Source organism: Perognathus longimembris, chromosome 16 (assembly GCF_023159225.1).
Source record: "Perognathus longimembris pacificus isolate PPM17 chromosome 16, ASM2315922v1, whole genome shotgun sequence".
NCBI lineage: Eukaryota > Metazoa > Chordata > Mammalia > Rodentia > Heteromyidae > Perognathus > Perognathus longimembris.
Genome location: NC_063176.1, coordinates 2,689,420 through 2,715,029, shown reverse-complemented (window position 1 = coordinate 2,715,029; position 25,610 = coordinate 2,689,420). Strand labels below are relative to the sequence as shown.

The 25,610-nt window shown below is 43.0% G+C and overlaps 1 protein-coding gene across 1 annotated transcript in view; it reads right to left on the bottom strand.

The window, feature by feature from the left end:
• Positions 1 to 25,610, bottom strand: part of Adamts3 (ADAM metallopeptidase with thrombospondin type 1 motif 3) — a 175,515-nt gene that overhangs the window by 84,218 nt on the left and 65,687 nt on the right. The window contains 1 exon segment of the mRNA XM_048364859.1: positions 1,510 to 1,666. Within this exon segment, the coding sequence (XP_048220816.1) occupies positions 1,510 to 1,666 (157 nt within the window).

Genomic DNA, 25,610 nt, shown 5'->3' with positions numbered 1-25,610 from the left:
TTACACAGCCAGTCTAACTGGGAAGCCCCGCTGACCCCGGCTCTGTTACACCAGAGTGACGCTACGTTAGACATACATGTCATAGCTCCGCATCTATTAGCACAATCCCATGTTTCAGTTCACGGGTTTCTCAAGAATTCTCAAGCTGTGTTCATTTTGGAGGCAGGGCAGCGGCAGCAACTGAAACTCAAACTAGCAACTAGACAGCAACTCCCCAAAGGAGTTTGTCTTGGAGATAAATTATTACTGAACTGAGATTATTTCTGCTCTTTGCATTGGACTCAAGAAAATTTCCTCAGAAAGTGACCCTGGTAAAAACAATGTAGACTTTGGAGATTTCATGAAATAAAAATGTGCGTGTGTGTGTGTGTCTGTGTGTGTGTGTGTGTGTCTGTGTCTTTGTGTATCTCTATCTCTGTCTCTCTCCATATGCACATTATATATTTTCTAATTATACAATGTATATTAATTTTTATGTTTATGACATGTGCAATATATACGTGTATACATAATACACATACACATATAATACATAGTGTGCATTTATTTATTTTATTTTTTGCCAGTCCTGGGCCTTGGACTCAGGGCCTGAGCACTGTCCCTGGTTCCTTTTTGCTCAAGGCTAGCACTCTGCCACTTGAGCCACAGCACCACTTCTGGCTTTTTCTATATATGTGGAGCTAAAGAATCGATCGCAGGGCTTCACGTATAAGAAGCAAGCATTTTACCCCTAGGCCACATTCCCATCCCCCATAATATATATTCATATATAATATATAGCATGTATACATTATATACATACATTATATACAGATGAGACATATGTAGAGAGGAAAATTTATACATACACTCACGCCATATATATATATATGTAAAATCACAAATGTCACGTCATTTTTTTCTCCCTAAAGGAAATTTGTATTATCTAACATAGGAGTATCTCTTAATACAACCTAAGATCCTATTTCATTACAACAAAATTTTTTTTTTTTGGCCAGTCCTGGGCCTTGGACTCAGGGCCTGAGCACTGTCCCTGGCTTCTTCCCGCTCAAGGCTAGCACTCTGCCACTTGAGCCACAGCGCCGCTTCTGGCTGTTTTCTGCATATATGGTGCTGGGGAATCGAACCTAGGGCCTCGTGTATCCGAGGCAGGCACTCTTGCCACTAGGCTATATCCCCAGCCCCACAAAAATTTTTTTTTAAAGAAAAAGAAAACAGAAAGCTTCTCTGTGCCCCAATGGACTCAGCTTCATTGGTGGCTGCCTGTAGAAATTTAAAAATAAATTTCTACAAAAGATATAACTGAAGTTTATACCAAGTAGTAAAGCTTTCCAGAGCAGACTGTGTGGTGGGTGGGGTTGGCGGAGATGGGGGAGACTGGGTGGGAGAGATCAAGAGATACTGCACTTAGAAGCCAACACTTTGAGTCGAGACCCCTTTGTACAACTGAAGATAATAAAAGCAAATAAACTGTCCTATCTTTTTATAAAGGTTTCTCTTTATGCCTACCTCTAGGGTAGAAATCTCCAGACAAGTCCACAGGAGTCTGCTGGGCTGCTGATCTCTTGTAAACAACATGAATCCTTCCTTTTTCCTCCTCCATCTGCTTGCCTCTTTCCAAGGGCTCAATGAAATATTCTTCATTTCCACTTTTTATCATTCCAGCCTACAGAAAACAGAAAATAGTTTAACTTTCAAAGGAATTTGATCATATTCAGCTCACAAATATATCTTTTTAATGGTAAGAACAGAGTTTGTGGAAACGAATTTTTCTTTCCACATATGATTAAAGTGTAAAAGGTTAAGCTGTTCTCATGGGGGGAGAGGGGAAGGGGGAGGGGGGGGCTAGAAATATGGCCTAGTGGCAAGAGTGCTGGCCTTGTATACATAAAGCCCTGGGTTCGATTCCTCAGCATCGCATATATAGAAAAAGCCAGAGGTGGCGCCGTGGCTCAAGTGGCAGAGTGCTAGCCTTGAGCAAAAAGAAGCCAGGGACAGTGCTCAGGCCCTGAGTCCAAGCCCCAGGACTGGCAAAAAAAAAAAAAAAAAAAAGAAAGAAAGGGGGGAAGGGGGGAAGGGGGAAGGGGGAAGGGGGAAGGGGGAGGGGGAGAGGGAGGGGAGGGGGAGAGGGGCAGTGAGGGAGGAGGTAACAAACTGTACAAGAAATGTACCCACTGCCTTATGTATGAAACTGTAACCCCTCTGTACATCCCTTTGACAATAAATAAGTAATTATTTTTAAAAGGCTAAGCTGTTATTACTAATCAGTAATTCATAAAAGGTAAAAAAATCCATGTATGACAGGAAAGGGGAAAAGTCATATGAAGTAGAACACAAAATGCACACAGATTTAGAGTAAGAAATTACGCAACGCACTCATTTCATCAGACTGTAAGAAAACAACAACACAAAAAGACACGTACTCATATAACCTACTCAGTACTGTAACTCCCAAAGGAATCTCATGGGACACAAACTTGCAATAACCCGCATGGAGCTTCAATCTCGAATCCTACTTTTTCTGACTCCCATCTCCCTCTCATACACTACAGTATAAGGAAAAGGAGTTCTTGGCGTCTTTCCGCTTCTGTGGACACCTTACACTTCTGATGTGTGTTAATTTTAGAAGAGTTTACACATTATCCTACCTTAGTCTGCCTTCATAGTTCTATTAAATGCTTTTCCCCCCCCCAAGCTGCGTGAGTTCACGCTGAAAAACCCCGTCTGCACCTGCAAGTCCTTCCCTTTTTCTGTGAACTGTCCTCTAACCCTACGTGAACACGGAATGTCAAGTTAAAAATGAGCACATTTCTTTGAAAACCAGATGACGCGAATGCAAATGTGAGTTCATCCGTTATAATTATTTTGGAAATACTGAGTTAGAGTATTGTGAATGAGGTCCCGGGGGTCCTACCTCATTTTCTGTTTAGAGATGAGGTGACTCTCTGTCATGGAACCCAGGAGAGGGAACGTCTCCTGCCCCTCCTAGCCAGCCCTCCGGTGTCTCTGACACTACAGTGTCAAGCAACAGAAATGGAAGGCTGCTGTCCCTCACTGACGAGCATGCTTCTAGGGACAGGGATGGGGAGGCCTCTGCCTGTGAAGTTCTTTCACTAAATTTGATTCTTACCCTCTGGTACAAACTCCTGGCGTTCACCTAAAACATCACTGAGTTAGGAGCGTTTAATAGCAATGCTGATCTTCCAAATACACCCTCTCATTCCAAAGTTTAGAAGGTTTTTTTTTCCTCCTCTTCTGGATAATTACCTATTATTTCCGAGCTATTAAATGCACAGTATTTGATAAGCTGCATAATTTGCGTCTCTGTCTTCAGCCTTGTTGTGCTGTCAGTATATATACCTACATTCTTATACCTACATTCTTTTCTGCTTAATGGCCAGTAGCAGGATTGGAGCTCAGCGTCTCACCCTGGCTAGGCTTGCTTTCTCAGTGGGCCACTCTACCACCTGAGTCCTATCTCCAGGTTGGATTTTTGCTGGGATTTTGGAGATGGAGTCTCGAGGACTTTCCTACCCAGGCTGGCTTTGAACTGAGATCATCTGGATCTGAGCCTCCCCAGTAGGTAGGATGATAGGTGTGAAACCTTGTTGTAAAGCTTACAGACCTATTCTTACACCTCCTACTATCAGGAATGCCAGCACTCTCTGCTTTTGCCCTTCTGGAGCAAGGGAGAGTTAATAATGTCCACAAAACATATGGGAGCGTGGCACACACACAGTAAGTACAAAGCAAGTTCGTGTAAGACCACCATCTCCAAAGCTACACGTGTCCAGCCTCACCGCCCTTACCCTCTGGTTAGAAGCATAGTCTGTTGGTCAACCTACTGATAGATATTTAAGTTGATGAGCTGGAGTTCATTCGCATAAATGTTCCGCTGCTTGTCTTCACTCTGGTTCTGTATTTGCCCCCAACCCATTTCCTTCTCCATGTTTTCTAGCCCGTTACATGCCTTCCATCCTTCCTGTTCCCCTGACCCGTGCGCAGGAATGCACCTGCCCATCAATGGAGTGACTGGACTTCCTCCGCACACGCCGGTCTTCGCGGCGGACACTCCGGCTCTGGCCGGCAAGGAGCCCGGTGGCTCGGGAAGGAGCGGCGGCGGGGGCCACGAGGCTCTGCCCGCCCGTGTGCTCAAACCGTGGTGAAGTAGGGTGGAGGAGGCGTCGGAGGAGAGACTGGTGCCAGGGCTGAGACATGGTTTAGGAGAGTCCCCCACGGCCCGAGTGCTGACAATGCACGCCTGGGTGGGTGGGACGGTCCTTGGGGGCGCGTGCCCTTTAAACAAGAGGGCTTCCCCTTCGGAAGTGGGGGCCGCGCCGGGTGCCGGTGGCTCCTTTCTCTGTTCCTAGCTGCTCAGGAGGCTGAGACCCGGAGATCACGGTGCTCAGCCAGTTGTTCGCTCAGAGCGGCCCCCTTGAGACGCTCGAAAACTGCAAGTGGCGCTGTGGCTCAAAGTGGCAGAGCGCTAGCCTTCAGCAGAAGAGCTCAGGGACAGCACCCGGGCCCTGAGTTCAAGCCCCACAGCCACCAAAAACAACAACATAAAAAAGATGAGGCCTACTGGCAACGGATAGGCCCTGGAGAGCTCCGCTCAGCGGGGGAGGGGGGGTTCAGAGGATCAGGTTTGCTCTGAGGCACCCCCCCCCCCCCCCCAGTGTGGCTCCCCCTCCACTCTCCAAGTAGAAGCACAGCCAGGGAGCCCTAACAACATGGGCCACTAAGCTTTTTGGTCTTCTCAGCCGTAACGATCGTAAGCTACACAAACCTCTTTCCTTTACAAAGTCCTCAGCCCTAGAGCTTTTGCTCTAGGACCGCCACACAGAGCGAGGCACTGAGTTAGATAACTCCCAGCTACGTGATAGGCAACATACGAGGGGCTTGCCTTAGATTTTCATGAGTTGAAACAAAAGTTAATGAGAAAGTACACGAACTAAGCACTCTACTAGACGCCGCAGAAAACAAATTCCTAAAAGGCATGGTTTGTCTGCCTTCCCGTACTGAAATCCAGTCAAATAACGCACCTGCCTGGAGGCATCCAATGGGGGCAGGCTATACCCAGTCCAGGCAGGGATGTGGTTCGTGAAAGCCAGAGCAAGAGAATTCTCTCTCATAATCTCACTACAGATAGCAAGATATCAGAAAGATCCTACTAGACAAGTCATCCAAAAATTATCAGCTAGGTCATCCACTATGACCCAATCTCTGTTTCAGCTGAACTCTCCCTAAAGCGCATCAGAGTAAACCTTCCCTTTGGGATCTGGCTTGCACAAGGTCCCAGCCTCACACAGCTTAGTTTCCCTCTCATTTGGGTCAAGAAGAATGTGGCAACCGAGAGTTCAAACCGCCGGATGCTGACGTGCAAAAGCTCCAACGGGGCAGGCGAGGGTCGGCGCTGTTTCCCTGTGGGTTCCCAAGTCTGCCCGGTCAGCAGGGGAGAAAGCACGAGGAAGCTGGCATGGGAGATTCTGGAGACGGCCCGGTAATGATATTTGCTATTTCTGCATTTCCACGGATAGGATAGAGTTACACGGCACATAGCCAACCGTGAAGAGAGCCAGAGAACGTCATCTGGCTGAGCGCCTGGGGAGGAGAGACAGATTCTGATGAACAGATGGAAGTCTCAGCCTCAAGTAAGTGCGTGACACTTCGCTTAAAACACGGCGATTGCTCCATATTGCACTTCAAAGCACACTGATTACCAGGGCCCTCAGGTCTGCATCCTCTGCTCCCCCCCCCCGCCCCGCCCGTACTGGCCTCAAGCATCCCAATCTAGGAGGCTGTGCCGTAGCCGCCCCTGAGTGCTGTTTAGTTTGCTTAGCTGCTCCATTCACCCTGCCACACTTTCCCTCACTGGGCATTTTTCATTCTGCATCTCTCACCTGAAATATTCCCTTCTTCAAAGTGATTTTTCCCCGGCTTGGCAAGGTGGTTCACTCTTGCAACCCCTGCTACTTGGGAGGTAGAGGTCAGAAGGATCATGGGTGGAGGCCTTCTCAGATAAAAGCTGTCAAGACATCATCTTCACTAACAAACCGGACATGCTTACACAGTCCTGTAGACCCCGCTACACAGGGGGTGTGGGTAGGACGATCACGCTCTGAGGCCTACCTGGGCAAAAGTGTGAGACTCTAACTGAAAAATAAACTAAAAAAAGGAAAATGTAGACTAGGGGTGTTGTTCAGGATGTCGACTGTTTAACCAGCAAGCCGCAGGTTCCGAGTTCAATCCCTTAGGACCACCAAAGAAATGATTCGCTCATTCTCTCACCCCGAAGAATCGAGGTGATATCATCTACGTCGGAGCCCATCATAGCCAATCAACCTGATGTAGAGCAATGTGTCCGCTCCTACCCCTCAATACAAATTTCAAAGATTATGTTTGCCTACATGTGAATATTGATTATTCTCCATCTCTCCCACAGCTCTGCCCGCTCCTGAAGTAGATGTGTCCATCATAATCAGCTTGTGGATTCTTAAACACCCCTACAACTGCTGGCAGAAAATAATGTATTATTTACACTAAAAAGCCAGCTGTATAATTCCCCTCTCCTCTGGTCATCCCTTCCAGCTACTTCAGTCAACCCAAATACTCCCAAGAATCCACGGCGAAATCAAATAACTATTTCTCCCCAACTACCAGGAGACGTGTACTCCTTCCCTACTCAGCACTGCCTCTCTAGCACATATATCTGACAGTTCTGATGCGAGCTTAGATGGTTTCCAAATCATCAGACGATAAACGGCAAGAGAGAAGAATGGGTGTGGGCTACTGGAAGTTTCAGATGAGATAATGTCTATGAATGCATTTTATAAACTATGAAGTCCCAGGAGAAATGTAAAACACTCCTCTTTCTATGTTATAACAATAAACACTGGTCACCAAGAAGAAATTAAATTGCATTCAACTTGGTTTGTGATGAAAGTCAGTCTGAAAGATTTTTTTAAAAAACGCTTTACCAAAAATTATTAATGCTTCTGTGGAAATTCTGTGCCATGTACCCCAAATACCTTATGTTATGGGAAAAAAATCTAATTTGAAGCGTGACATCTGCATGTGGTTTTACTCTAGCTCTTCTCAAGTCTGAGAATGAAAGAGGATAACACTAGACAGGTCTTATAGTCATATAACAAGTTATAACATAGCAAAGCAGTAATAAGTTACAAATGCCTGGACGAGATATGGACAAAATATTTATTCTATCAATGCATGTGTATGTGTGTGTGTGTGTATGAAAGAGAAAATAAACATAAGTATATTCCATAAGGTACAACATTATCTTAGTTCATTAAGGTGCCATGAAGATACATTTGAGATCCACCGCTATAATCTGCTCCTTCCTCAAATAAATATTTGTTCAATATACCAAATACACACATTGCCAAGTTCCTATGTATCAGGACAGATGTTATTACATGAAGATGATTTGTAAATTTATCCTGAATTTCAAGCGTTATTTCAGTATATTCATAGAATTTCTACAAAGAACAGTTCAGGGAAGACACAATGATTGAGAAGGGGTAGAAATCAGAGTAGTACTGATTTGAAGTTCAAGCCCCAACATCAATTCACTACTTAAAGAAGCCTAGGGATTTGTAATGCATCTGGAAGAATGAGGGAGGAGGTAACAAATTGTACATGAAATGTTCCCACTGCCTTATGTACGCAACTGTAACCCCTCTGTACATCACTTTGACAATAAATAATTATTCAGAAAAAAAAGAAAGACTCAGAAGTAATCAAAGATTCAGAAGTCCAAAGCTATGACACTGATTAGCATAAAGCCTTCCCTCTTCCAAAGCCAGATTACTTTTTTTAAAAAGGTGGTGGGGGCAGGGTCTTATTATGTAGAATAGACTAGCCTCAAACTCTCAAAAACTCTTAATCCTCCTCAGCCGTCAGAGAACTAGGATTACAGGGTTGAGCCACCACAACTGGCTTAGAAGCACATTTTACTCCTTATCATTTCCACTTAAAGTTCCATTTTATCTACATTTCTACAAAGCTTTCATCATCAACCTTGTATCATGATTCTTGATCGTAACTGTAGAGAGAAATTAAGAAATGTTGAATTAGATGCCAACTGAGCCCAAAGAGACGTTTGCTTACGTGCTTGCATGTCTACTTGGGTTCTGCTGGCAATTTAAAACACAACAATGTTTCTGAATATTTTTCTTTATTCCAGCAGCATTTTTTAACGATCTGCATATCCCTCTGCAAATCCCTAGCACTCAAAGTACATTCGCAGAATCCCTCTTATGAAAGGTGAAGACAGGTCCGTAGTATGTTTGGAGTCCTAAAATAGAAAGAGAGTCAAAAAGAAGGATGATGCTATCTCTACCCACAGTTCATTTCATTGCTGAGCCAGAGGAAATACCCTTCATCTCTGACATTAGAAATCACCAATTCAGTTCCTTAAATTAGAGACTATAACCTCCAACCCTCAGCTTATTTGATTCTTATCAAAATCTAAGTTACAAGAAATAAAATTCTAGGGAGATTTCCTGATGCCTAAAGGGCTTCTATAGGTTCCAAATCTGGTCCCTGTTAAGATGGGCCAGAGTCCTGCCCAGCATCTACCCAACTGGGGCGGGGAGTGGCCTCTGACAGGAGGAGGGGAGAAGGGAGGAAAGAAGGAAGGGAAGGAAGGAAAGGTGGGAAGGGAATGAAGGGAAAGAGCAGAAAGGAAGAAGGGAAGGAGGGAGGGAGAACAGGGAGGAAGGGAAGAAGGAAGGAAGGAAGAACGGAAAGAAAATTAAAGTCTGTTAGGGAACAGAAAGTAGTTGACTATTTTCTTTGTACAAGGAAACAAAGTCAACAAAACGAATTTATGCAATATATTTAAGTGCACATGTCATTAAAAAAGTGAGCCTATTAACTGAACAACTAGCGCAAACTATGTACATGTGGCTTGCCTGTATGTATTGTGGTTGCAGAGTTACTGAGGGACAGGATAGGAACAAAGTAGTGAAGAGTGATGAGAATTTAATTGTGGAGCAGGACATACAGGAGATTTGACTTAGGCATTTTTTCCAGAAAAGTGTTAAACATTTTTTGGTAAAAATTTCCCCAAGTAGGCTGGAATGTAGCTCAGTGGCCTACCTAGCAACTGCAACATCTTGGATTCGATCCCCAGTACCAAAAAAAAAAAAAAAAGACAAAACATTTCAAGTATTTAACACTTATGTAATTTATGAACTGTAAGGTATTTCATTCACTTAGAGAAAACCCTGGCTCCTTTACATAAAGAAAAGCCATAATCCCCTAGTCTATCAGTTCTGTGGAGTTTTTCATATTAAGGCATGTTCCTAAACCATGAGGTATATTAGGACATGTAAAAGAATCTTCCCAAAGCAACAAAGTTATAATATTAGAGGATTTCCTGATGGACTCACAGACTACAAACATTAATTGTATTCAAGTCTATTCAGCAACCCTTTCTGATTAAATATTCAGTAACTCCTGCGGGAGATGACCACTTGCATGCCTCATTAGCAAGCTTAGACACAAGATGATGCCACCTCCTCTTACCATACGGAAGAATCCTGACGGGTTCTAGTTACAGCTCTACTACTAACTCATACGGCTTCTGAACTCACTTCAACTCCTCGGGGGGCTGGGACTATGGCCTAGTGGTAGAGCGCTTGCCTCCTTGGGACTGTTTCATAATATGAAAAAGAATGAGCTTTGACTAGGCAATCTCTAACATGTCTTCCAATTTAATTATTCTATTGTTTAAATGACATTCTTAACACAAAAGCTCCGGGGAAAGGCATAAACGGAAAAGCTGCCCCTGGCCAATATCCCAAACAACACTCACTTATTCCCATAATAAATAACACCAAATATGACTATTAGACTAATATAATTAACTCCTAAGGAAAGTAGGTCGCCAACTTCAGCATGCCAAAGAATTTAGGTCCCAACCTCACAAGGGTTTACCATGTTTCAAACTCCAAAGAGTCTGATTCAGCAGGGCTAGGATGGGCCTCAGAAATTCGCAATTTTAACCAGCACTTCAGATTCTACAAAGAGATGTTGCCTAGAAATTACAGTTTGAGAAAAACTACTAAAGTAAATACTGTACCAACCAAAATGAATTTTGGGTATTTATTTCCTTACTCTAAAACTAGTTTTAAGGTAACTCCTTAGAGAAAACATCAGTAAGTGTAATACGTGAATTAAAGTCAAAGATAACAATTGGAATCTCAAAAAGTCATCTATTCAATATGCAATAAATATTATATTTCATAAGTGTTTAGGAGTTTATGAAATGAATTAAGTTGTCTTAGCGGAAGAAAACAACTATGAACCATACTTTTGCATTCAATAGAAAATAAATACCAGCAACTGTCACAGGATTTACAAACTCCAGCATTTAAAGAAAAGAGATTAGAGAACATGTAAAATCTGAAAGTAATAATTTTCTTAGAAATTATTCCAAACATTAATGAGCATACCAAATACATGATTATTCTAAACCTCCTTGGGTGAACAGTATTAGTTATAAAAATTGATTATAATATATAACATATATATTATGTAGCATATATTATTATAATACATACTATATAATATATTAATTATTTTAAAACCTTCTATAATGTACATTAAAGATAAAGTCACTGTACCTAAAAACACAGGCTAGACCACATTAGCAGTTAAAATCTGTAGCAGTCAATACAATCTGATGTTTGGGGGTTCTCTTTGTAAACATAAGTTCACTTCGGATAACTTCTCTTCTTTCACCTTGCGATTTCCCCTCCGCTGGAGGACAGCTAGGAGGAAGTGTACGCCCCAGTCAGTACCCTCGTGATGAGTGATTCCCACACTTTACAACGTAACTGACGCGTCTGCAGATCCTGACAGATGACAGATCGGGACTCCGTGGACTAAGAAGTGTCCAGGTAATACACATGTCTCTAGTCCTAGGATAACACCATGCGGAAGTGACACTTGGCGGAACACGCGTGCTCGCGGTGCATTTTAACCTAATTAAATCGGCAGCATTCCCATGAGTTAGAAAGCCATCAATATGGTAAATAATATGAGCAACGGAAGGCTGGACCATGTGTTGTGGGGTGACGGGATTAAGGTCAAGGAGAGGGGAGGGAAGACAGAGGAAGGGTGTGCACACACAGTCAGAATATTCAAAGCACACACGTGACAACAGAGCCAGGTAAAATGGCGGGGGTGAGGGGGTGCGGGAGAGACGGGGAGAAAGACAGCAGGGGTAACACCGAATAAGATGTATTGTACTCAGAAATGGACATGTTGAATTGAAACCCCTCTGTACAACTGCTTAAAGATAATCATTCACAACAACAACAACGATCACGGCAGACTGTCACTGCCAAAGATGAGCATCTCCCCCCTCCCATGTGCTCTTCTTGGGGTGATCTTGAGTCTCCCCCGGCAGGAGGGAGTATCTCCTCCCCCCCAGGTGCTCTTCTCAGGGTGATCTTGAGTCTCCCCCGGCAGGAGGGAGTATCTCCTCCCCCCCCAGGTGCTCTTCTTGGGGTGATCTTGAGTCTCCCCCGGCAGGAGGGAGTATCTCCTCCCCCCCAGGTGCTCTTCTCGGGGTGATCTTGAGTCTCCCCCGGCAGGAGGGAGCATTTCAGTTTCTAGGCCTTGAAGCCAGGCCAGATTCGGGCAGATCATCCTGCAAGACCTCCGAGCCTCTGTGACAGAGAAGTTCCTTGAAAATGCTGCTTGGCTGTCACTGAGTACTGTGCTCTGTCTCTAGAAGCTTCCTCTGGGAAGTGCAGGCCACAGGGCCAGGCTACGGCAGGTGCGCTGGGACCTGGGAAAACCCAGACACCACACATGCAAAGAAGGAGCCGCCAACCAACAAGCGCCCAGGCCCCGCCGCCCAGCCACTCTTGCTCTTCCGAACATTCCCAAATTGTTTCTTACACGTCCGTAAACTGGAAGGAAGGGCTTAAACTCAAGGTGGAGGAACAGTATCGGCTCAGAGAAGGTGTCCCGGCCGAGAGGGGCTGGGTGTGGTGACAGGGACAAAGCGTCCGAACCTCTTCCTGAGGACACGGGGAGCTTCAGGGCAGGGGCCTTGCACGATGAAGCGAGGGGTTGTAGCAGAAACTGAACAGAGACGATCGCAAATGACTGGGGAGCCACTGGTAACCGACATACGGGACCCACGCGGATGGAGATTTGAGAAGGGGCTACGGGATGCTGAGCTGTGACAGACAGTGAGATGGTTTGGGTTCCATCTGGGAATCCTATTTCATTGGACTCACATCCGGAGGAAAGAGGGGCCGGGATTCGAACGCGATGGCGAAAATGGTGATATGTCTATTGAACGCTGGCTGCAATTCCTCCACGCACCATTGCTTCCCAACCTCTTCAAGCACCTCCTTCCAAAGCTCAAGCTCTGACTCCATTCCTCACTTCGGCCCCTGAGCTCTAAGAACAAGATCAAGTCCCACGTCCCAAAGGCAGGCTTGACCTCAACTCTGCAGGGGTGAGTTCTTGACCCTTGCCCGCACCTCTGTAAATGACCCTTCAGGAAAACTCCTCTCTGTAAGCCTTTTCAAGAGGGCCGTTGCTCTCATCCAATGCCTGTCAGCCTGCACCATCACACGCCCCGTCGAACAGTGAAAGAAAGCTCCAACTCTCTTCAGAAACTCAACCGCATCCTTGGACGCACAGAGCACATGCTTCCGAGTTCACCTTGTTTCAGTGAAACCCTACCCTGTAGGGCTGCAAATGGCGGAACCGGCCCCAAATAGTTTACAGTATTAAAATATGCCAACTCTTTTCCTGATGTTAAAAACCGAGCTCTCACCAGAGCAGACCCTGATCATTAATGGCAGCTTCTGCTCAAAAGTCACACCTTGCCTTTAAATCCCTTTAAAATGTCCAAACACCTTCCAGCTAAGTCTATATCAATGGCCATTGCTAAGCTTTCAGAACACTTTTCTAATCCCCTTTTTCCCCTCTAAATTCGCCTTGGCCCTGTATTACCTACATCGTGTATTGAGTCTCAACTAATATTCCTGTTTTGAGATAGTACGTTATATCTACCGGACTTAGTAAAGAAGGCATATCTGCTCTTCACACACACACCCCCCACCACACAAAACTAGATCTTGCTTCAGAGCAAGCCTTTCTCCCGACACAAGAAAGAGGAAAGAGCCTGTTACTTGATTTAATGGCTACATTTGTTGCTCTACTCTGCATCAGGCAGAGACCAGTTATGCTTTACCTATTTGATTCATCCTGAATATTCCCTCCTACAACGTTGCTATGTGAAAAAGAAATATTATAAAACAAAGTCTCATTCTATGGGAATACTTATTGACTTTGTACACAGGCACCAAAAGATAGCTTATTGTGTCATAATCTTGGTCGACTAGTCTGCTTTTCCTAAGTATTTAAACATACATGTATCCGAGGTGATTATTTACTGTGGTAGCTCTGAATATAGAGTAAAAAAGAAAATAAATAGGGATTACGTAGATCAATTATGGTACAGCCACTTTAAGATTAGCTTCTGAGACATCCTTCTCACGATGAGAAAAGGCTAAGTTCTCATGTTTAACAAATAGCAAAAGACCGTGATTACTGGGTGTTATTTTCGTTTTAGAATTTGTTTATATATATGTACACAAAAAATCCTTTAAAAGGCAGACACAGCTGACCCCCGTCATTTGCCGCAGTTTTGTTCTGGAAGGTGCCACAGACACCAAACTAGCAAACACTGAGTCACCGCCCCTGGGAAACATACAGGGTTTGTTCCTGCAAAACTCTGGTCACAACATTTTCATCAACCCATCATTACCCGACCTTGTTTTAAATGTGCTTCTTTAAAGACCATTTATTTAAGTATACTACTGACTCATTAACTTTGAGCTCAGGTCCAAAAGTGCTTCAACGCATGCCTAAGTAAAGCTTAAGAAGCAATGCATGAATTCCCCCGGTTAAGAACACTGGAGACAAAATGGAGGCACGGCTCAAGTTGTAGAGCACCAGCCTTGAGCAAAGAAGTCAACTGGGAGCATGAGTTCAAGCACACACGCGCGAGCACACACACACACACACACACAAAATACACACATACACAGAACAAACTTGGGAAAACGGAGAAGATGGCAGATGACTTGAAAAATCCGCTGCTTTCAGAAAGAAATTGAAATAAGAAAGCAAGTTATCACTCTTGGTCTCAGGTGGACCTATTGTGGTTAGGTAACTCTATTTATTATGATTGTTGTTGATTATTAATATTATTACTTTATAGTTCTGTGTCACTACAAAAGCTTCCTAAGCATTCTTCCAGGGATTATGTAGGGACAGTTATATAAGCTGTATATCTTGGGGCTTGAACTCAGGGCCTGGGCGCTGTAACTGAGCTTTTGTACTAAGACTAGTGAACCACCACTTGAACCACATGTGGCTCCACTTACAGATTTGTGGTGTTTAATTGGAGATAAGAGTCTCATGGAATTTCCCACTCGGGCTGGCTTTGAACTGTGATCCTCAGGTCTTAGTTTCCTTAGCAGCTAGGATTACAGGCGTGAGCCACTGGTGCCCAGTTAGATACCTACTTTTCCAACACTTTGTCTTTTTTGAGTTCTTACAAATTATGTGTTATTCCTCATGATTTATGTTTATTATGAGTTCTTATGATATTAGCAATGGAAATAAGGGTAACAGTGAGCCACAGGAAAGAGAGTTGATGCTCTACAATGCAACACGTATAAAAATTAAGACACAGGGAAACACTGTGCTTATACAACCAAGGTGACAGGACTAAGACAAGCATGCTATCTCATAAACAAAACTCAACTACACATTCTATAAGTGATGCAGTTGATAAAAAAAAAATATGTTTCCCTAAGTATGAATATTTTAATTTTGGGGTTCCTGACCCCCTCCTCTAACTTAGTACTTACTGATAAGTCTTCACTTATGTAGGCTGCGTTTCCTGAGACACATTTGTTGGAAATTAAAATTAAAATTTCTGAAAAATAATGGTTTAGAAGAAAATAGTGTGCTACAAGGTAAGAACAAATAAAACCTACAAAAAGAACTTAGTGGGGGGCATGTTACTGCTTTACATTTTTTCAAATCTCTTTCTGAATTCAGTCTGTTGGAATATCACACGTCACGTAGCCTTAGGAAAGGCCACTAGATGTAAGTGACAGTGACATGAAAGGAACAATTGAAAAGTGCTTGAGGACATAAGGCAACCAATTCTAGGGACTGGCCTGGGAAAAATCGTAGTTTAAGAACTAAAAAGCCCTCTGGTTTTGGAAACATTAACCACAATGGCTGAACATTCCTCTGCATTATACTCTGAGAATCACAGTACTAAAATGAAATCAAAGATGAAGTGGTATAAGGTCGCCAGGCCCACTAACAGCTACTACGCCTTCAAAAATCACAAGGTCCCTGAATTCCTGGCTGTGTATGTATCCAGTTACATTAACACAGTGCTCCATAGAAGTGTACTCACTTGAAATCAATGGAATCCTCTCAGGAGCATATACCTAAGTGCACCCTAAGTAAAGGCTTGATGTTATATTAGGTTAAGTCAGAATTATGCTATATTTAATTTTTTGTGGTTTGGGGCCTTTGGGCAGAACCAATGTAACCTAATAAGTGGCCATTAAAATATATTTTTTGAAAGAAAAGTAATACATACCATTTCATTAAGTTTTTTTTCACAACATGCAATCCAAAGGCTTATTATTCTTACAGAAAATTATTACTGCATGCAACAACAGCAAGAAAGTCTTTAGCTTCCTGAGGATTAGCTTCATTTTTCAAAAAGCTTTACTGAATAAAATATCTTAACTCTACCTTAGGACATCCAAGTGCCAAACCACAAGTTTTCCCTCGGTCACCTTCAGTTCCTTTTAGATGAAATTGTGTGTGAGTAAGCCATTAGTCAAATAGTATACTCATCTGTTTCCACAATTTTTCTCTTTTTTTAGATGATGCACTTCTAAAATATGTGTGTGTGAGTGTGTGTGTGTGTTCAACTGATTAGAATGATCATTTAACAATTCCTAGAGTTCTTTATGACCACACCCAAAAAAAATCACATCATGTAGATTACAATGTTGTAAGAAATCCACCAGCATAACTAGTGGGTTTCCTTGGTGTGACATATTTAACATTATTGAATTGGCAGTAGACATTCATTTCAAGCTCAAGACATTTTTTTCTTGCCATCTTTCTCACAAAATTAAATGTGTACCTACAGTTGCTATGTTACTGGTATAAGCCTTACTTTGGCATGGTAGCAGTGCTTAAATAAATCACTTACTGTGAAGGTGTTTGCTGAAACTTTAAAATGTATTTCCAAAGGCAATAATTCCAAAGGAAAAAACTGTAGCCTCCATTTCCAATTATTCATTTTTATATTTTTACTCTTTGATTGTCTTTGGTTCATCAAAGAAGGCATGTAGGAATTTTAAGAAGGATTATGTCCAATAATGTCAATATAAAGTTTCAGAACACAGGAAATTAGTTAACAGCTTCACTACTTAAAATGGAAAAAATATTGATGGAAGGGTGACACTGATCAAGATGCATTGTACCTCTAACCTGACACATCGACTTGAAACCCATTTGTACAACTACTTAAGATAATTTTAAAAAGAAAAAAAATGCAAAGCATCTTACAGTGAAACCCTAGCAATATTTTAGGCTTCATGCGCTTTAAACAGGTCATGGGATATTGTCCAAAAGAATAATTATACAATGATAGTAGAAAAAGTATCGAAGTAAACAAGTAAAAAGGGATTGTCACATTATCTTTCAAACATACGACAAAGGAAACAAAGGCACGGATTTTGTTTTATAACCACACATCAAAATCTCATCAAACAATAGCATCTGAAAGTCCATATATATCCAACGTATTTATGTGAAAGGGGAACTAGAAAAACCGAGGGATTGGTGGGAGGGAGGGAGAAGAATGAAAGGAGCGACAGTTGGTAAAGATGCACTGTGCTCCTAAACGGGCCCTTTGTACAACTACTCAAAGATAATACTAATACCTACCTGAAGACGGAAACTTCAAATGAAAGGCATTTTTATAGGTTAATCGCTAGATAGCAGAAACATCACACCTACTACATACGGAGGTCACTGCCACCGGTTTCTCCAAAGTGAGCTTCCTGTCCTGAAAACCAAGTCAAATTCTTGAAGGAAACAAAAGAAAGAAATCACCCCCTTCCTTTAAAAGACCACGAGTATCTGCTGCCTCAAAGATGCCGCGTGACCATCTGAGCGCAGCAGATGATGCTCGCTCTGTCCCAACCCGCCTTCTCTCTCGCCAATTCATTCCTTCAACAAGCAGGCTGGGCGGCGTGCCCCTCTGCACCTGTACCCCGGCACCTGCTCCCTCACCCCTCCCGCATCAGCCTCGCCGAGTTCCCACGGGCCCCCAGACGCACGCTTCCCTGTGCCGGTGAATACACCGCACCGTGCGGGCCAGAGTGCTGCGACGGGAACAGACCCGCGTCACGAGAAATGTTCACAGCGAGAATCTGTCTAGCTACGATGAAAATCAAACTGACTTCATGCAGTGCAATGAAGGAGAAAATCGACCGGCCAGTGCAGGTGACTGCAAAATTCTAAGGAATCTGTGCTTGTGATTTTTTTTAAACCAAAGTACCACATACGGTAAAATGATGCACAGATCTTAGGTGCTCAGCACAGTGAGTTTCCACGCTTGCGAACCTCAACATAAACAAAATATCAGACGCATATCAGTCTCAAAAAAAACCAAACAACCCTACATGCCACCTTTCCAATCTTCTGCTTCGTCTTTTTCTCAGGTAACCACTCTCTGGTTTCTAACATCATAAATTATTATTCTGTCTATTCCTGGACTTGGTACAACTCAACTACTGAACTTAGTATATACACTTTTTAATCAGTTTTCTTCAACTCGGTATATTTTGATATTCACCCGTGTTGTATAGATGGATAGTTTCCTGTCACTGTGAAGTAAAAGTCCGTTTTTGAATGTATGTATCTTTCATGCTTTTATTTACATTTTTGTGTCTGTTAGTGTTCAAGAAATCTTTAGCTACTTCAAAGATTCACTGAGAGATTCATCCCACTGATTTATCATCAGTGAAGCTCAACAGGCTGGCCACAAGCTTAAACATCCACTGCCTTTTCCCACACAAATGCCTTCTGGTGCGCCCCAAGCAGGTCACAATGAGAGGCAAGCCTGCGCAAGAGTTCCCACGAGGGGCTACATCCGGGGATTTCATGCTAAGTCTTGTATCCAGAGTCTTTGTCTATTCCCCATTCATTCCAAGTGCCAACATTCTTTCGCATTCCTCTCTGCAGCTACAAAACTATAGAAAGGAGTAATGTGAATATCATCGAGCTTACCCACGGTGATGGCTGGAACGATGGGAAGTAATTGTCTGCGTTTACTTCCATAGCTGCCTCGTGAAGTTCTACTTAGTCATCATAATCCAACCAAAAAACATGTACACGTGAAACCAAACCCTTATCAGTGTGAGGTCAGTTTCTTCGGTGTCCCTCATCCTTCCATTACAGCACCTCAGTAGCGTGTTATGATGATGCATTCGTTCGCTTTTTTCAGCAAGAATCCTCTCGGAGCCTACCATGTATGAGGGACACGGCGCTAGCGAGCAGGTGCAAACTATTAGGTACAAACAGAATCCCTATTCCCATGCAGTTTATCTTCTAGTGTTTAAAATACCTGTATCAAAAAGGTCTTTATCTGCACCTAGACAGCGATCAGACCATGAGACAATTCCATTTCTTACGTACAACCCCCACGTGGAATTAATGTTCCACAAAAGATAGTGGTAAGCTTTGTTCGCAGGTGCTTCCCTATCAATCAAGCACAATCCACATCAAAATAAACAGATGTGAGTTTCATGGAAAAGATTTTCATCACAAAGAATCTGATATCCCAGAGATATTAAAGGAAAAAAGGGAAAAGATGGAGGATCAGAAACATCATTCATAGTCCAAGTTGAACCAAGGCTTATCTTTCTACCCCAAGTCATGGCAGCAAGAAATCCTAATAGTGGTCATTCCAGTGACCCTCTGCTCACTGAAGAGTAATCTGTGGATCACTAGTAGACGAGGCAGATGGAAACCTAATGGCCTGTAGAATGGGTATCCGATGTCTTCGCCATCTTTCTGTCTAGCGATGGAGTCACTGATGGATGGAATTGGAATACATAGGTAATCAATCATCCTAATGAACGGTCTCTGTGCTCTCTACCAAATCGTGCATGAAACCGGGAATCCACCTCAATCTGGACGGCAATAGTGGCAGGCAAGTAAGAGCAAGCTGCAAAGCTCTTGCTTTGTGAGGTTGTGTCTAATGGAAAATGGAATCAGTGCCGACTCCCTTTCTGGGGCGAAGTCAAGCACAGAAAGGCACAGACAAAAGCTCCTTCTCCCATCCCTATAACAACACATTCTCAAAACTCCTTGCTACCTTCACCAACATTGAAATGGGGAAGGAAAGGAGATTCAAAACTCACTACGTGTGATGCATGATGAAAAGTTATCCCTTTCATGTCTGTCTGGGATCATGAAAAGTAAGTGGGTAGCTGTCATCTCAAGTCTTATACTGAGCACTAAGGGTAAGCGCCAAACACCTCAAAGTATTTTTTTCAATTTGTACATACATACATGTATGGCACTTCACTTCCATAAACCACAGGCTAAATAAAGCCAGCCCAGCTCGGTGTTAAGCCTAATCCAAAAAACTGTTGCCACAACTTGCTACCTCAACCCAAGCATAAAATTGAAAAGAAAATTTGATTTTTTTTTTTACTTCAACCATAGTATGGCTTTTGCTTATGTTTATGGATCATTTAAAATGTTTAAAAGCATAATAATTGCATAGAAAAACTAGAAACAATGCTGTGAACATCTCTGATTGGCACCAAGATGGGTGTGAATCTAAACATTGCAATGAATGAGTATTTTCAGATGCAAGGAATAGAACAGCAAACGAAAAGAAACAGAGACTGCAAAACGTCCTCTGGCCATCTTCTTTCTGATCCCACAGTCAGGACTGTGCCACGGAGACAGACTCGAACCAATTCCCGCAAGGGGGGCCAGCCCACGGAGAGATCTCCCACGATCGCGAGTTACCCCCGGAGCTGGCGGTACAGGTCACCTCCCCAAGTTAACCGAGAGCGGACTAACGGACGAAATCAACCAGGAAGGTGATCAGACCGGGAGAAGGTCTAGACGCTAGCTCTAAAACAGGACAAAAATCAATTAAATGTTCAACCTACATAGGCAAACGCTACGATGAAGTCAAGACATCTCTGATCAACGCGAGGCTCGCTACCTGTGGCTCTCCAACAACACGTTCAGAACAAACTCACCAGAAAGCAGGCAGATTCCGGGTCAAGCCCCAGCTGCCATCTACAGATAGAAAGCTGAACTAGTTAATAATCTCAGAATTCTAGCTATTCCTTCTCTCGTTTGTCTGAATCACCCACGTAGGAAACTTGCCCATAACCTCCTCCCAAATCCTCCTTAGCAAATCTGCCAACTCAAGTTGAAAGCCTGGACTTGGTGTGTCGCAAGGGCAAGGAAAGAAACATTCTACTCTTCTCCCCTCCCTCACTTCCCGCAGGTCAAATCACCTTGTCTTGGACCTGATCATATAGAAAAGAAAAGCAGAGCAGCTGAAACATCTAGGTCCGTGTCCTTCCTTCGCTCTCAGAGCCTTCAATCCGTAGCATTCCTACAGACATGTAACTCTTTCTATGGCTGGGCTAAGTAAAAGAACAGACTGCAAATCATATAAGGAAGGGCTCTGGGCTGAGCCAGAATCTACTAAATAAATGCCAATGTATGGGGATTCTGTACACCTTTCTTTGCTGCTATTTTATCTGCCAGAATGAACAAGCAAAAGGAGCAATTGAAGAATCTGCCGCGAATACGTAGAAGGAGCCCATTGAGTCCAATCAAAGCTCTCGCTGCATCCAACTCCTACCTTCCATTTTCCATTTTGACCTATTTTCCTGCAGTCGCTATTGATGATTCTTTAAACAAATAACATGATCTCAACTCAAATTTATTTGGCTTTCTAAGCAGAACTTCAGTCGAGTGCAAGCAAAGTTATTAAGGTTACCGGCAATTACAGCCGAATCTCAGTCTAAATAAGTCTCCCCAAGGCTACGTTTGAGATGTGAAAACTCCAGGTTTCTTTTTCCTTGTGCTCAAAAACACTTGAGGCTTTGAAAAGTGAGATTAAAACAACCTCATATAATTGAGAAGAGTCCATGATGGTCCACAGTCTTCTTCATCTTAATCATCTGTATCTTTTTCACTTACAGATTTTGTTGGCAGATGATTAAACACGAACAATTGGCTCCAAAAACAAAACCGACGACCCCAAACAGCAAGGGTCAGGGAAGGTTTGCTTTTCCTTTTGTCTCTGGGCGGAAAGTAGGGATTGATTCCCGTTATGTACTAACTACCATGTGGCTCAAATAGGTAGGCTATCACCTTATTATCCGAAAACTGCACTTGATTGCAACTGACACCAGACTTTTTGCCAAACAACTCAGGCTTATTTTTTCCTACAGACGTTACTTTACTGCCTTTTTTCTCTTTAATATTTCCCTTGTGTTTTAGTCTTTAATATAAGTAGTTTGAATTTCATTAAGTAGTGGTACAAAGGAGTCTGACTCAACATTTAAATCTCCGCGTAACCGCGGGTTGATCAGAGCCAACCTTTCCAACAATCTCTCCTGACCCCAAGCAGCCCCACAATCCACCAGCTCCATCCTGACACGTACACTTTGAATATGATGATTGTATTCACCTACACGTTGTCTCTCAATTCTTCTGGCTCCTTCCCCTTGACCTCCCCTCTTCCCAACAATGCACGTTTCAGCTTCCTGGCATTCATTTTGCTGAAGTTCGAGTTTCTTTTCTGAAGGAGTTGCGATGCAAATTTCCCCTGCGTGTACCATACCTTAGACAATATATTTATGTATCTATGCATGTGATCCCGTATATTTTTCTCATATACATTTATAATTTAGATCTAACTCCCACATATGAGACAAAACAGGTATCCTTTGTCTCTCTGAGCCTAACTTACTCCACTCAGGCCTATATTTAACATCAGATAACTTTTCTATAAAAAGCACCACTGCTTTTATACTGATGCACATTATGGTAGGTTCCTTGTCTATCAGGGCTATGTTCTAAGTCCTCCAGTGCATGGTTGAAACTGCAAACAATATTCAGCTGTAGATATCCTTTTCCTATAGAAACATACCTAAGATAAAGTTGCACTTAAAAATTAACTATAGAAAGAGATTATCTGCAATAACTAATAATGCAATCAAATGCTTTCTAACAATGGCCTATAATATAAGTTATTTTTAAATTTCATGAAGTATGCCTTTGCCAGTGGCTCACATCTATAATCCTAGCTACTCAGGAGGCTGACTTCTGAACACAGATATTCATAGCCAGCCCTGGCAGGAAATCCACTCGGCTCTTATTGCCAATGAACCACCTAAAACACAGAAGGTGAGTGCTGGCTCAAGTGGTAGAGCACCAGCCTTGAGCAAACAGGCCGAGAGCTCCCAGTTTATGCCCCAGTACCAGCACTGGAAAACAAACACATACATGTGCATACACATAAACATATATATGTATGTATACATATAAACATACATCGGTTTATATATAAATATACATACATACTGTTTTTTAATACTTCCCTTCCTAGTTTTGCCAGGTATGACCCCAATTAGCTAAAATGATGAAAAGTAAAACTGAGGCAAAAGGGAGATCACAATTTCCCTTCCAAGTGAAGCTAAAGGAATAACGTACAGTTCACGGTGATGTATCTGCACAAGCCTTCGCTAAGGGCCGAGGAAGGTTTTGCCAATGATTTCACACCATGATGTATTTGATTTGTGAGTTTGTAAAGATAAGATATTTTCAAATAAGTTGCTTATGACTGATCTCCCTTCCACTGGCCCTTATGCTGGAAGTACCGGTGAGCACTTTTAGGATCTGTATAAATAGAAATTGAGCATATTTACTTGGGGTTAAGTGGGATACATCTCTATGAGTCACGGGAACTTTCCTGAATGGTTGGCTTATTACTGGTTGTCCCTGATGTATAAATGCCTCTGAAAGTCATGAGACAAAACCATCAGTTGTAAACATATGAGTTCTGTGTCATCAACTCAAAAGGTCATTTAAATAATGGTATAAAAATCTGAAATATCTTCAAATTACAAAGCTCATGTACACAAGAAATCAAAGTTTCTGTAACTTGGCACCAATTCTAAAAGTCCCGTTGCACTAGCAGCAATCGACTACAATACTAAAAGACCTTTGCAAATTGGTGGTAAAAGACACAATTCTGACTACGCTTATTACATACCGATTTGCCAAATAACTCAGCAGAAGATGCTACAAAATTACTGTAATATACAAGAATTCGAGAAGTCTTCCGTTCTTTCTGATGCAGAAAATGAGCTTGATTCTTTAGTAACAAAATTCTCCCTCTGAATTTTGTCATGTCTATGTGGTATTTAAGCACTGGAAATGTGTAATTGCTTACAGTTTCTCATTTTGAACACTTGCATTAGAAGCTAATCTTGCACTGATAATTGTGCATTGTTTCTCCCCTTCCCCCCACGAAGCTTCACACCTCGCAAAACCTAGAGCGTCACTCCATTCCTGAAGTGCTGTCTCCCCTTGCTTTCTAGGAGATCATATTCTTTTCTCCTTCCATTTCACGGAAAACTCCTCTCTTTGTCTCTAGAACTTTCTCTAGAGGTATATGAAGACTCTAGGCCTCCTCTTTTCTGAGACAGGTTCCCACCTGATACTCTCACTAGCTCAGGTGGCTCAAACTCATGCTCCTCCTGCCTCCACCTCCTGAGAGTGCTGGGATTACAGGCGTGCGCTACCATACCCAATGGATCCCCCTCCTCTTTCCTGATCATCGTCTTCCTTTTTATGATCCCACACGGGCCCGACTTTAAACATCTCCTGACTGCTTTAGACACCCACGCCTCCATCTCCTGACCTAAGCTGTCTGTGAGGTTACAGTCCGGATTAGTCAACTCCCTACCCGACAGATTCACGGGAGCACATCTCAAGCAACACCTCAAGTCCCAGTGGCTGCAACACAATTCCTGAAGATACTGTGTGAACTAACTCCTCCCCGGTGGCTCCCATCCCAAGAAATCACTCAGCAGCCGGGTGCCAGTGGCCCAAGTCTTTAATCATAGTTACATGGAGGCTGAGACTGAGGACGGCAGTTTGAAGCCAGCCGGGGCAGAAAAGTCTATGAGACTCCTATCTCCACTTAACCACCAAAACCCACAGGTAGAGCTTTGGCTCAAGTGGTAAGAGTGCTAAGCCTTAGACAACAAAGCTCAGGAACAGTGCCCAGGCCCTGAGTTCAAGCTCCAAGATCAGCATGTACACACAGACACACACACATACAAATACACACACACACACACAGAGAAATCAGTCAACAATACAAATCCTTGCATATAACATCCATTAGTTATCTTATCACTCATTCAGTGGATTACATTCATCATTAGCAAGTCTTGCCAATCAACCTCCAAAACATAGTGCAAATCCGTCATCTCTATCTCCCTCATTGCTACCACAGTCCCAGCTCCATCACGCTGAAAAGCAGAAGACTCTTCCTTTCACTCGTGCTCTTCGCTATTCTATTCTCTACGCAGCAACGTAAGCTTTCCTTATGACTTAAATCGTATTACATCACCCGTACCCCCCTAATGCCAGTGATGAAGTGTACTCTGCCTTCAAAGTCCGCCCTGACCTGACCTCTGCCCATCCCTCTGATTTCACCTTCTTCTACCCTTTCCCCCTCTCCCCCCAGTTCTCTGACCTTAGTGGTCCCTCAGCCTGAAATGCTTTGCTTCCTCATCCTCTCGGTTTTCCCCAACACTGGCACTTTCCTTTCAAGCCCTCAACCTCGGTGTCATTTCTTCCTCACCACTCATTCCACAGATATCTCCATCTCTTCTTATTACAGCATCCTGCATCCCGCTAAGATCTCTGGCAATAAGACAGCTTTCGTGGTGTGCGTTAGCTTCCTGTCTGTCTCTCCCTAGAAAACTCATCTTCCTTCGATCCTCCATATATTATTCTTTCAAATTACATCTATAATCTTGGAGTCTATGAGCGGAGGCCCTCTATCCAGGTTTCTAGTAGACAGTTGTGTTTGATCCAGGGATAGGCAAAAGTTACACCACATCTTTAGTGGTCCTCAATACAGGAGCCACATGACCAGGCTCGGATACTGCAGGAGACCATGAGAAGAACTCCTGTGCTGGAAACAGACGTCTTATTTTGTGTTTCAGGCAAGCCACTTTAGTGCAGTTGTGTAAGAGGCCCTCAAATGCCACAAAAACTATGTTTAGTTCATTATATGAATTCTTTGCTCTTTTACAATCGGGTATTTTACTATGCCTGTGTAAAGGCAGCAATTGCTTTTTCTTCTAGAATTTTTTCCCTAGGATTTAATTTGTGACTGTACCACAAACACTCGTAAAGCCTGCCATGATTACACC